The sequence below is a fragment of the Protopterus annectens genome, chromosome 4.part0 (genome assembly GCF_019279795.1).
Source record: "Protopterus annectens isolate FY-2018-M chromosome 4.part0, PAN1.0, whole genome shotgun sequence".
Lineage (NCBI taxonomy): Eukaryota > Metazoa > Chordata > Ceratodontiformes > Protopteridae > Protopterus > Protopterus annectens.
This window is the reverse complement of record NC_056733.1, coordinates 15,964,245-15,977,324: the sequence shown is the minus strand read 5'-3', so window position 1 is coordinate 15,977,324 and position 13,080 is coordinate 15,964,245. Positions and strand designations below refer to the sequence as shown.

The 13,080-nt window shown below is 42.6% G+C and overlaps 1 protein-coding gene across 3 annotated transcripts in view; it reads left to right on the top strand.

The window, feature by feature from the left end:
• TEX2 (testis expressed 2) overlaps positions 1-13,080 on the top strand; it is a 1,745,284-nt gene that overhangs the window by 1,247,830 nt on the left and 484,374 nt on the right. For all 3 annotated transcript variants that reach the window (XM_044068055.1, XM_044068056.1, XM_044068054.1), the window contains one exon: positions 9,092-9,191. In XM_044068055.1, the coding sequence (XP_043923990.1) occupies positions 9,092-9,191 (100 nt within the window). The remainder of the gene's footprint in view (positions 1-9,091; positions 9,192-13,080) is intronic.

Sequence of the window (13,080 nt, the reverse complement as noted above, 5' to 3'; positions counted from 1 at the left end):
CCAAATGAATAAACTCTTACCTGAAAACGTACATTTTGCCATGTCTTTTTTTAATGCTGTATTATAACAAAGTTCAGCTCTGCTCAGTTTGGGAAGCTGCATCGTTTAAAGTATTTTGTTCATGTTCCTATATGCATCGCAGAGTGTGATGAATTATGTGCCATGATGTGTTTTGTACCCTGTTTGTCATAATATATTTGAACCATTTTTATTAGAAGAGCATTTTATTAAGTCCTGGCCCAAATAAAACTGCAAAATCCTTGAGGCTGTCAGAGTATGGGTTAACATAGTCAAGCATCCATAAACTTTAGAAAACGCATCCTGTGCGTGTGTAGAGATGGATCTGTTAAAAGTCTATGAACACACCTCTCACTGTCCCTGCAGTGATGTCACAGAGGAGTGCAGTAAATTTGTGTAGCAGTACTGTTAACAGGTTAATGAAGCTTTTTGTTAACAGGCATCATAAACTGAGAGTGGAAAATGCTTCACAGCACATAAGCAGTCGCATGCTATAATGCATAAAAGTAGGTTACAGATGTAAATAAATCACTTTAAGCTTTTCATAGCTTTTTGATGTTGAAGGTGAATGGAACATATCATCTCCCAGAATGGCTGATGTTAAGTTGTCTATCTCGCCTTCATTCTTGCTGGATGGGTTCGGAGCCGACCTCGGCTCCGACTCGGCCACTCTAAAGCTCGAGAGTTGGTTCCACCGGCTCGAGGCCCCCCTTATATCCCACAATGCTAGGCGTGAATTACCTCAGATCTCGTTTGCCGCTACAGCGATCGAGGTGTTGTTTTTCTACCGGCTCAGGTCAGTTTGTTAAATCAGTCTTTTTGAACTAGTTTAAATCCCCTTTCTTAACTTATTTTCGCATATTTCCCTTAGTTTAGTGGAATTTATCCCCTTCTTCTATTATTCCGTTTTTCTCCCTCAAGAACTTATAAGTTCTTCCCTTAGGCCTTCGGGCCCTGTTATCCCTAAGTGGAGTGTTTGTGTTTTGATAGGGATATTTAAATACCTAAACTAATAAACTAATTTTTATTAGTTTAATTTAGTCTATCTTTCTTATAGTGTAATCGGTGTGGGTGTGTTCTGTGTGGTGGTTACACTTTCGGTTCCTTGATAATGTCCAAGGATTCAAAGGTCTCAGGCTTCAAGAAGTGTGACTCGTGCTGTCAGAAAATGTCTCTGACAGACGGTCACACTTCTTGTGTGTACTGCCTGGGACCTTTACACCTGCAGGACTCTTGTGCTGTATGCCATGGCTTCAGCCCCAGAGTCCTGCAGGAAAGAAAGAACAAACTCATCTAAGGGGTTTGCTCAAGCCTGAAGGTTCCCTAACTGCTCCATCGGGGAAACCTTCCAAGGCTTCTAAGACCTCGACTCCAGTTTCTGAGTCGAGGCCTAAGGCTTCGAAGCCTACTGCTACGGAGCCGATGAGTCTTTGACTACAGTTTCTGTGGTTCCCTCGGCTCCGGCCGGAGCCGAGGTATTGGAGATTCCTGGGTCGGCTCCGATCATACCATCGGAGCCGACATCTAGAAAGAGGTCGAGGTCACCATCCCTTGGCTCCATTCATTCGGCTCCAGCGTCTCCCTTGCTGTCTGAACGGAGCCACAGATCTCACTCCTCCAGGTCATCGAGGCTCTCGGATCATGACCTCCAGAGGGTAGTGAGTCGACTTCTAAAGTCCGAGGCACTGGCCCAAATGCTTCAGAGCCCGACTCATCAGTCGATGCCTCAACTTATTCCTCTAAATATTCCTCCTCCGACTCCTTTGAGCTCGGAGCCGGGGCGTCTCGGAACCGAGACTGTGGTAGCGTCGGAGCCGATACATTTGTCTTCGGCTCCGATTTCTTCTTTTGAAGAATCTCGGCGCCGGACTTCCCTCGTCGGCTCCGAGGGGGTGAGTGGCATCGGACCCTTGTCCGACCCCGCTCTCCCTCTCGGTGCTTTGGCGCTGGTGAGTTCGGCTCCGACATCGGCTTCGGAGCCATCTCTGTCGGTGCCAAGGGAGGTTCTCAGCTTCTCGGAGCGGGGACCTCTGGCTCTGCCTGACAGGGGTGCGTTTGAGGTCATGCGGAGTGTGTTGGAACCTTGTTCAACTCCACAGTCGGCTCTGTCTGCCCCCCCCTCTTCGGTGCCTCAGGTTATGTCTACTCACTCCCTCATCCCAGACCGCAGAGAGCCAGCTCCTCAAGAATCCCCTGTGGGGATCTCATCCTCTTCCGAGGAAGCACATAGACTCACCTGAGTCTGTCACCTCTGACACAGATTTAGAGGATTCCGAGGGTTCCCCCCGTTCCCCTTCTGAAGATGTCTCCTTCGCGGACATTCTAGAGATCCTGAAACAGAGGGGAAATTGGCCAGCCCTTAACCCTTCGGAGGATGAATCTGTGTATCTTGAGGCGTTTGGCTCTTGCCCTTCCACCTCCTGGGTGTCCCCCCCCTTTGATCCCCTCATGCAGGTGGTGGCAAAGAAAGCCTGGACGGCTCCTGACTCAGTGGACCCTACCCCCAGGAGACCTTCTAAATTTATAACAGCACCAACTGACAAACAATTTCTGACCAAAGGTGTTACTGTGGATGCTATGGTGGTAGCTGCTGCCACCAAGAAGGAACTTGCTGATCCTTCAGTGCCTGTCCATCCCCCTAATAAAGAATCTAGGTCTATGGACAGGTATGGGAAGCGGATGTTTTCGTCAGCGACCTTTGCAATGCGTTCGCTGAACTACCTATGCCATTTCACCCGTCTCCAGAGAGACTTGATCAAGGAAGCGAGTGAGATGTTGAAGGACCCTACAGCTGCAGATTTTCAGGACAAAATGAACACCCAGCTGACTACCCTGAATTCGATAGCTAACTCCTCCATGCGCCTCCTTTCATATGCGGCTGATGGAGCGAGTAGAGCCGCAGGGACAGGTGTCGCCTTACGCCGGCATGCCTGGATGCGACTATGCAATTTTGCGGAACCCTTTAAAACGTCTTTCACTAATTCCCCATTTGATGGATCATCTCTCTTTGGTCCTCAAGTGAAAGAAACCTTGACTAGGTGCGAGACGGATGGCAAAACTCTATCTGCCGTCGGAGTCCGTTTTTCTACTCCTAGACCTTACCCCAAAGGCCAGAAAAGTGGGAAAATGTGGTTCCGCAAACAATCTCAAGGGAATTTGCCTGACGCACAGAGTCGGTTCCCCTCCAGATGCAGAGGAGGGAACAATAATGGTAGACGTCGCCCCAGAGGCAGAGGGGGTCCGCAGAACCAGGGCAATCGAGAAACCTTTTCCGATAAGCCCTTTCAGCATCCCTGAGGTGTTGCCCGACTGTCCACCTTCGGAGGCAGTCAGGGGAAGATTGTCACTGTACCCAGAAGCCTGGCTATCCCTAACTCAAGACAAGTGGGTACAGTCCATCATTTCCGAAGGCTATTCCATTCCCTTCGTTCGCATTCCAAACCAATCAAAAAAATCCCTTCCAGAGGTTCCACCCGCTCAGAGGGATCTTGCAGCTTTGGAAATTTCAAAGCTGCTTGCAAAAAGAGCAATTCAGCCAGTTCCAGCAGACCAGCAAGGATCCGGAATCTACTCCAGGTTCTTTTTAGTTCCAAAGAAAACAGGGGACTGGAGACCAATTTTGGATCTCAGTATCTTGAACAAGTCGGTCAAGAAAACAAGATTTCGGATGGTCACGCTACAGTCCATCCTTCCCCTATTGGGAAAGGGAAACTGGATGTGCTCTATAGACCTTCAGGATGCGTACTATCACATAAAAATGAACAGACGCTCCAGAAGATTCCTCCGCTTCAGGCTGGGAACCAGTCATTTTCAATTCAGGGCCCTGCCCTTTGGTCTCACCACTGCCCCCCGGGTGTTTACCAAATGCATTGCAGTGGTAGCTTCTCACCTGAGACGTCAAGGATTCCAGGTGTTTCCATATTTGGACGACTGGCTCCTCACAGCTCCCACCAAGCATCTCCTTCTAATGGCCAGGGACTACACCTTTCGCATTTGTCAAAACTTAGGCATTTCAATAAATTGCGAAAAGTCTGTTTTGTCGCCTTGTCGTACTATTACCTTCATAGGCGCAAATCTAGACACAGTCAACATGTCTGCGAGACTAACAGATCAGAGAATAACAGACATACACAAACTGGTCTCGCTCCTCTTCAGCAGCAACAGAGTCAAAGCCAGGTTAGTTCTGAAAGTATTGGGGATTATGGCGGCTGCCATACCTCTGCTTCCATTAGCCAGATTCCACATGAGAATCCTTCAATGGATGCTCTTCACACAATGGTCATACCAGCAACATCCGATGTCCCACACCATTATGATTACGCAAACATGCAGGGATCAGCTTCTGTGGTGGATGTCTTCCCCTCAGCTCTTCTTGGGAAGACCCTTTGTTCCTTCCCCTCTGGTTGCTACTCTGACAACGGACGCCTCCCTGATCGGGTGGGGGGGGGGGCATTATCAGGGCAGAACTGTCCAGGGCACATGGCAACCAGATGAATGCCGCTTGCACATAAATGTTCTAGAGATGAGAGCAGTGCTTTTAGCGTTGCAAGCCCTTCAAGACTCTCTTCCCTTGGGAACGATAGCAATCCAGACGGACAATATGTCTGTAGTGTGGTATATCAACAAACAAGGCGGAACCAGGTCCTACCCCCTGTGTCGAGAAGCACTCAGACTGTGGCAATGGGCGATTTCTTCTCAGCGTTTTCTGATAGCAATGCACATCCCCGGGAAGTCCAATCAAATCGCGGACAAGTTGAGCAGAGCTATCCTCATGCCTCACGAGTGGTCTCTGAAAGACTCTGTTGTGAGAGAAATTTTTCTCAAGTGGGGTCAGCCTTGCTGCGACCTTTTGCTACTCCCCAAAACAGCAAGTACAGAGATTATGTGACCCTATTCCCTTTACCAGGCCAGCCCAGCAGAGACGCTCTAGTCCAAGTTTGGCCCGGGACTTCTGTATGCATTTCCTCCCTTCCCACTAATCTCTCAAGTGATACAGAAAGCTATCGCTCAGAAGGCCTCGTTGATCCTCATTGCTCCTTACTGGCCTCGACAGGTTTGGTTCCCCTTTCTACATCAATTTCTGTTGAGCGACCTTGGCATCTGGACCTAGTTCCAGATCTTTTGATCCATCAGTCGGGTCAGTTTCATCGCTCCCTTTCCTCTCTGAACCTCACTGCTTGGTTCCTCCAATTCCAACCTTAGCCAGGCTTCCTCAAATATCTCACTCTGTTCGAGATATTTTGATAGCTTCCCATAAATCTTCCACTCGAAAGATTTATCTGAGTAAGTGGAAACGTTTCGCCTATTGGGCTCAAGGAAGGGACATAGATCCTTTCACTGCTTCCATCCAAATGGTCCTTGATTTTCTAGCTGAACTCTTCCATGCAGGTTCATCTCCTTCTACTCTTAAAGTTCAATTGGCAGCTATTTCTAACTTTCATGTGGGCATTTCAGTCTCTGCCATAATGTCCCACAAGCTTTGCAAAGCCTTTTTGAAGGGAGTTTTTCTACTCAGACCTCCTATAAGAAATCCTCCTCCTCCTCGGGACCTAAATTTAGTTCTTAGTTCTTTGATTCTTCCCCCTTTCGAACCTGCAGCCTCCTGTTCTTTAAAATTGCTATCATGGAAGACTCTCTTTCTGGTAGCTATTACTTCAGCTAGAAGAGTTTCAGAACTTCATGCACTCAGCTGTCGACCTCCTTATCTGTTGTTCCATAAGGACAGGGTATCTTTACGAACCAACCCGTCCTTTTTACCTATGATAGCCTCGGCGTCTAACCTAAATCAAAGCATTGACCTCCCTGTGTTTTTTCCAGAATATTCTAATAGGTCTGAACAAAAATTGCATTGGCTAGATGTTCATCGTCAGTTAAGGTACTATTTGGATAGAACCAAACAATTCAGAAAATCTGACCAGCTGTTTGTCTCTTATGCAGAAGGCAGAAAGAGACTTTCAGTTTCAAAGGTATCATTATCCAGATGGCTAACATCTCTGATTTCCCTTGTTTATGAAATTAGACACCAAAAGCTGCCTAACAAACCTAAAGCCCATTCCACCAGAGCTTTGGCTACTTCTATAGCCTTTCAAGACAGACTGCCTATTGACACCATTTGTGCAGTGGCTACTTGGGCTACTCCTCACACTTTCATTTCTCATTATAAGTTGGATTTAGCTTCTAGGCATAGAGCTAACTTTGGTTCCACTGTTCTCAAGAGTCTGTTCCGTTAGGCCACCTGGGACAAGGTGCTAGGGACGCGGTCCCATCCAGCAAGAATGAAGGCGAGATAGACAACTTAACATATAGAAGTTATGTTCTTACCATAATGTTCCATGTTAGTTGTCTTCTTCTCGCTTTCTTAAGGCCGCCCTCCTTCCCCCTGGCCTGGACAGACCTAGAGGAGTTTGATTGTGACCTCTCTTTCTACCACCTCTTTGCGATAGGTATATGCTCTGCTGTGCATATTTTCCTAGATCAGGCTTAGGTCACCCTTTCTCTTTCCCTTTGTTTATAGAGGTGGACTCTTTTCCAGTTTTTCCTGGTTGTTTTATTAGCTGGGCCTAGCTCACAAACGAGATCTGAGGTAATTCACGCCTAGCATTGTGGGATATAAGGGGGGCCTCGAGCCGGTGGAACCAACTCTCGAGCTTTAGAGTGGCCGAGTCGGAGCCGAGGTCAGCTCCGAACCCATCCAGCAAGAAAGAAGGCGAGAAGAAGACAACTAACATGGAACGTTATGGTAAGAACATAACTTCTATTTATTGCACTCTGTTGGCAAGTATATCACAGCATCTTTTCACATACAAATTTGATTAAAACTGGCAGGTCTCCATTTTTTGCATTTTAATGTATTTTACTTTTTAGTTTTTTGTTTTAAAATAACAACTTAAACATATGACAGATAGACAAGTGACACATTTGCCTGAAGTCTTTGAGAAAGAAAATATATATTTTTCCATAGCATGCTTTGTTACTTGACCCATTGACACAGTGATTGGGTTTCTGTTTGTGATGGCTTTGGTGCATTTAAGACAAGGCATACAGTGAAGCATAGTTGCCCCCAGATGGACTGACAAATGATAGAGGAGGAGGCTGGCAAAGATACTGTTCACCACCACAGGAGTAAAACAGTGAAGTTGGAGAAAAACAATGCACAAGATAGTAATAAGTATTTAGTGGTGGTGAAGTAATTAAATTACAGGTTCATTCTGAGATTTGAGTAATTGAATTATAGATTAAATTCTTAAAACTCATTTGCCAAAAGTAAATGTGGAGTCAGCAGTATCTGTTAAAAAGACAAGACAGAAGCTTCCTTGTTTATTTGTCTTTTGAAAATCGTGGTATTGTATTGTGAACTGCTTAGCTGACAGAGAGAGAGTGGTTGGTTGTGAAGAATAATGTTTGCCTTTGAAATTTTTCTGAATTAAAATGATTGGTATATTCAACAATTTGCAGTAACAGTTTTGCCTTCAGTAACAATTTGCTATGAGGAAATGAATAACATTACTTCACTGTCCAGTTCTTGTTATACCGTAGACACCTATGTGATGCAACCAGCTGTAGGAAATGTATTATGTTAGTTTTTTATTGCCGTGCAGTCCCCGTTTTTCTGCTTTATTGCGGTTATAAAATGCTTTGTGTTAAAAAAAATTTATTAATCTACCTGTACCCTGAGGTCTCATTACTGCATTGCTCTGTGTGTTATCATCTTCTTCTTCTTCTTTCGGCTTTTCCCGATTAGGGGTCGCCACAGCGGATCATCTGTCCACTCATGGTTGGCAGTGGAGTTTTACAGTGTCGAGTTGCCAGCCCGTCGCCCAACCTTCCACAGAAGGCACACACATACACACACTGACATCTAGGTCCAATTTAGAGTGTCCAATCCACCTACAGCATATCTTTAGGATGTGGGAGGAAACCAGAGCACCCAGAGGAAACCCACGGGACCACAGGGAGGACATGCAGACTCCGCACAGAAGGCACCCCAGCCGAGGATTGAACCAGAGAACCTCTTGCTGTGAGTTGGCAATGCTAATCACTGCACCACCGTGGCTGCCCCTACTCTGTGTGTTATCTCATGCTTTGAAATCCCACATGTAATCCTAATTGTAAATGTAGAGCAAATGTCACACACACACACAAATGTCCGTCCCACATTCTTCTGTAATTATGCTTTTTTCTGCCCCTTTACCAACAATCAATCAAGCCATGACTTCTGAATTTTCAAGTAGACCTCTGACTAGTGATGGAATATTCCCACTAGCAGCAGTGACTGCAGCAGTTTCCTGGGATCCTGATATATGAGTTTTGTTTTAGTGTACAATTGCAGTCAAGCAGTAGAGTTTGCACTGACCACATGTGCCTATGTCCTTATAATCACAACCAGAAGATCTGTCATGTACCCCTGACCTTTAAAGTCTTGTGAACCAGCACTTTCAAACCACCTCTCAGTAGATTTTTGTGTCACCTGTTATGAGAAAAGAAAGCAGAGAGCTATGCATTCTTTGAGGGTTGCCTTGTCATGCTGCCAGTATGTATGCATGCATACAAGCACAAATACACAAGTTCCAGACTCCTGGAAGAGAAAGCAAATATTGCCCAGAAAGGAGTCATCACTGCAGTAACTAAATGAAACTAGATTAAAAAACAAGAAACTATGGTCCCCTTGGCTATAGCTGGAAACCCTGAAGTAGTTGAATTTAAAAACATGGAAATGAAGAAAAGTTTACTGCTGCTCTGAAACTGTGAGAATCTGCAAAAATCATGAGCAAGGCAGCAGCAAAATGTATTTTGCGCTTTTATAGATGTGAAGGATTTGTTTTTGTCTTCATATCATAACTGGAAATATGAAAGTAACATTCATATTTGTTTGGTGTTCATCCTGGTTGGCAAATATTGCATCATTAAAACTGCTTTAAAAAAGACTTGTATTAGAAATGGTGCATGTCCTGTTTAATTGTGACTCCGACATTTTTTTTTTGCTGAAGCAAATTATGCACTTGTGTCACTACTGCAGAAATTCTTGCAAAAACATTTCTTATTGTTAATGTACTTCTATTTCATATTTTTCCAGCTGCCATACTTTATGAATGAACTGACATTAACTGAGCTTGACATGGGAATTTCTGTGCCTAAAATCCTGGAAGCCTCCAAGCCTTCAGTTAATTATCAAGGTAATTTAACTTGTCAACTCCACTAAGAGAATTGTGAGTCAGTGCTTTGTTATGAGATGTTGTTTCTTATTTTGTTTAATTATACCAACACAGCATAAGCCTCTACTGCTATAGATACAGTTTAAACTTCAACATTTGCAGAAGTTCACATTTTAAGTCTCATTTTATTTAAAGTGACGTAAAGCAGCACTAAAAAGCCTACCTAGGGGAAATGTCAGACTAAGAATTGCAGTAAAAGAAATGTATTTTCTCTCTAGACAGTCATTTGCTCAGACACCTCAAGTGCAGTGTATAGTAGTGCAGTACAATGTTAAACGCAAGAAAAGGATGGACGTGAGCAAACTTTAAAAAAATGAAGATTGAGGAAAATGATTCAGCAGCAGTGGAATGGGAGATTATTCTTTCAAATGAGATGAGAATGTACATTGCAGAACCTGTCTTTAGGCTGTAGTAGGAACTCAGTGGTATGGGACTTCAGTGAAATATAACATAGAGAGGGTAAGCCTACTGGTGTTTAGGAGGCTATAAAATAGTCTTACCATTTATTTATGCATAAGCATGTAAATCTACAGATGGGTAAATCTGACATGCCTTTACTGCCTGCCATCAAAGTTGTTTTTATTTGTTTCTACTGTTTTAGGTGTGGCAAGTTAAAACTGCCATTTAAATTGCCTTTGAAAGCATGCTCCTTATTGGGAAATAATCCATCAAATATCCAGACATTTTAAACTTTACTTAGTGTTGCAGTACAAATATTTATTTTTTATATATTATGTAAGCTTATATTAGCATTTTCGCAACATGCTAGGTGATAAGAAAGGATAAAAGTATATGTTCTAAAACAAGGCATACATCACTCAAACCTCAAAACAGAATTACAGCTACCATTTTCACGTGACACCTTCAGACTGATTAATCTTTAACCTTTACATCATCAGCATTTAATTATTTAAACTTAACACAGTGAATTGTTAAGTTGTTCTGTTTCTGGACAAAAAGGCTGCCTCACAGAAAAACTCAACTTTTTTTTGATGTTGAGTTAATTTCTTGCCTGACAAGCGAGCACTAGAATAGTACTTCTGTTGCTGAATGGAATTTTCTAATCAAGTTTATCCATCTTGGAAAATACCTTCTCTGGGCTTTAGGTTTTGTAAGAATATGCCCAATACTGAACTTGCTTCCAGTTCAGTGAATAATTACCTGTTTTCAACACATCTTTCTCCCAATTTTCATGTTCAACCTGTCTCACTATATCATATTAACGATCTATTAAAAGCTCTGATATGGTAGGTAAATTGATGCCGTCTTAACTGACACCCCATTTTGCTAAAATAAGGCTTCAAAAGAAAAAAAAAACATTAGTAACATGGGATCTGCCCCTTGTACCTTATATCTTGATATAACGTGCTTTAAGGTTACACAACCTCATAAGTGAAACCCGGTCAATAAAACACGCTGTTAATTCAGATGAACTTGTCAAACTATGCAGTTGCTAAAAGGTTTCCTTATTTGGAAGACCAGGGACCGATGACCTATTTTTTTCAGTATATAAAGTCTTGTAAAGATAAAAATCTATTGCCTTCTTACACATTTTTAACCATATACTCTAATAGAACCTTCCCCGATGTTGGAAAGTTGCTGTTGAAATTCTGCAACCCACATAAGTGATCAACTGTGTATAGCCTAATAATTTGTGCTGTCCCCACATCCAAATTATGTTTATCAGTTTCTGTCACTAAACAAAGAACATCCTACCACCCATGAGTTAAGCAGCAAAGATTTAGCCATAGTTTCAGCATTGTTGCTTTTATATACAAGTATATGGCTTAGAGAGATCTAGCAATGACCTCCTTCATGGCTTGTCCAAGGCCTTTAGTCCAGTTTTGTATGTTTACTTCTGCAGTGAACTTCCCACGCATGGTCTTAAGTAATGAGCAATGTATGCTTAGCCAGTAACTTGAAATACTGTTCATTTTGTGTAATTGTAAATTCCTACATGTCCAAGTCTTTGCCATCATTAGCATGAGTCCCAAAAGGCTCTGCCTTGATCCTTCTACTTTTCTCAGCACTCACCTTTAATTGAGTGTCATCCCGAATTAAAAAGACCTAGTACATGTCAGACCACACCATTTGCCACCTAATACAAGTACTCAACTAACAGCTGTCCTCTCCATGGTAGTAACTGGTTTCAGCTGAAGCTGCTTAAGAATAATTACAGCAGAAATTACACATTGCTTTTAGCAGTCATTCAAGACAATGGCTGGTTTCCCCAAGCATAAAATATCCTTTTGGAGAACACTGAAGCTAATAAACTTTAAATACCTGAGATTGTGGGTAGTACCACCCCCATCCACATTGTTAGGAACGTAAGCAAATTTGATATCTGGTTTAAAGGTCCTTGCACGACTTCTTATATTATCATGCCACAAGTTTTATCTGACCACGGAAAAGTTTTTTTTTTCCTTTTAAGTGTAATGTTCAGGAGCCACAGGTTTTGACTCCAAAGCCATTGCCTTGATTGTCTAAGTGCAACAGAACTATCAATTTGGGCATGTAAAATCCCACCACAGATAGCATTTAATATACAAATATACAAAGGACAATTGGCTTTGAGAGTATGGTAAATTAGTAGCCGAGCTCTGATCCACCCAAATAAGCTTTACACTGTACAGTTACAATTCAGAGCAATAATCATTGGCTGTTTAAAATTTTGCCCACCTCCGGCTGAGTGCAGTGCTTTCCAGGGTAGTCTACAAACAGTAATTAAAACTGGATTAAAATTATTTTGCACACATGCTCAGACTTATTTTTTTCAAAAGGGGAGGGGATAAATGGTTACTGTCCAATCCCAACATATTCCCTTCCACTGCTTATGTTACACTGCCACTGTTTAGTAAAAAAAATCAAAACTAACAAAACAAGAACACACCTTACTATTTTTATTTTATTTATTTTACATTTATTGACTGGGCTAGTCTAACTGGATATATGTCCATTTTCAGTAGAGGCCCGGGGAGATGAGCTCCAAGACAGAACAATGAAAACAAGATGTAAATAAACAACAGTAAACAAGAGTCATATTTACAATGCATATTACAGATTAACACAGAATATTCATTGAGGACAACCTAGCTGTACAGAATGCAGACATAATACAGCATACGGGTACAATACATAATATTCTAGCGGGAGATAGTAATTATGGTCAGTAAGGAAGGAATAACAGTTCATGAGTAGTAAGGGTGGGTAGAGCCAAGTTTGAAGAGACAGATGACTAGTCAGGTTTAGTACACGGGCATAACCAGTGTGTTCTGAGGAACCGTTTCAATTTGTTTTTGAAGAGTGATAATGAGGGAAGTGAGGAAAGGTCACTGGGGAGAAGATTCCAGGCTTTTCCAACAGTATTAGAGAAGAGAGCTTCGCCAGCCTTGTTGTTAGGTTTAGAGGTATGTACTAGAAGTTTGTGAGATGACCTTAAGGACTTCAAATTTTTATAGGGGGTGATGAGGGTGGATAGAATAGGAGTATTGGAAGGTTTATAAAGAGTGTTATGGGCTATGGATAGTTGGTGGAATTTAATCAGGTTTTGTAGTTCAAGCCATCCAAGCTGCTTTATATTAATGCAATGGTGGGTTCTAAATGGGTTGCCTGTAGCAAATCTGGCAGTGTTATTGTAGGACATTTCCAATTTGCTGAGGTTGTTTATAGATAGCGTAGTAAAAATGGGCAAGGCATAAAGAAGTGAAAAGATTATATGAGTGTGAACTATAGTGGTTTTAGCTGTAGGTGAAAGGAAGGGTTTAATACTATAGAGAGAGTCATGTTTTTTGACAGTTTTTATAGTATTGTTGATATGGATATCAAAGTTTAGATTGTTGTCAATGGTGAT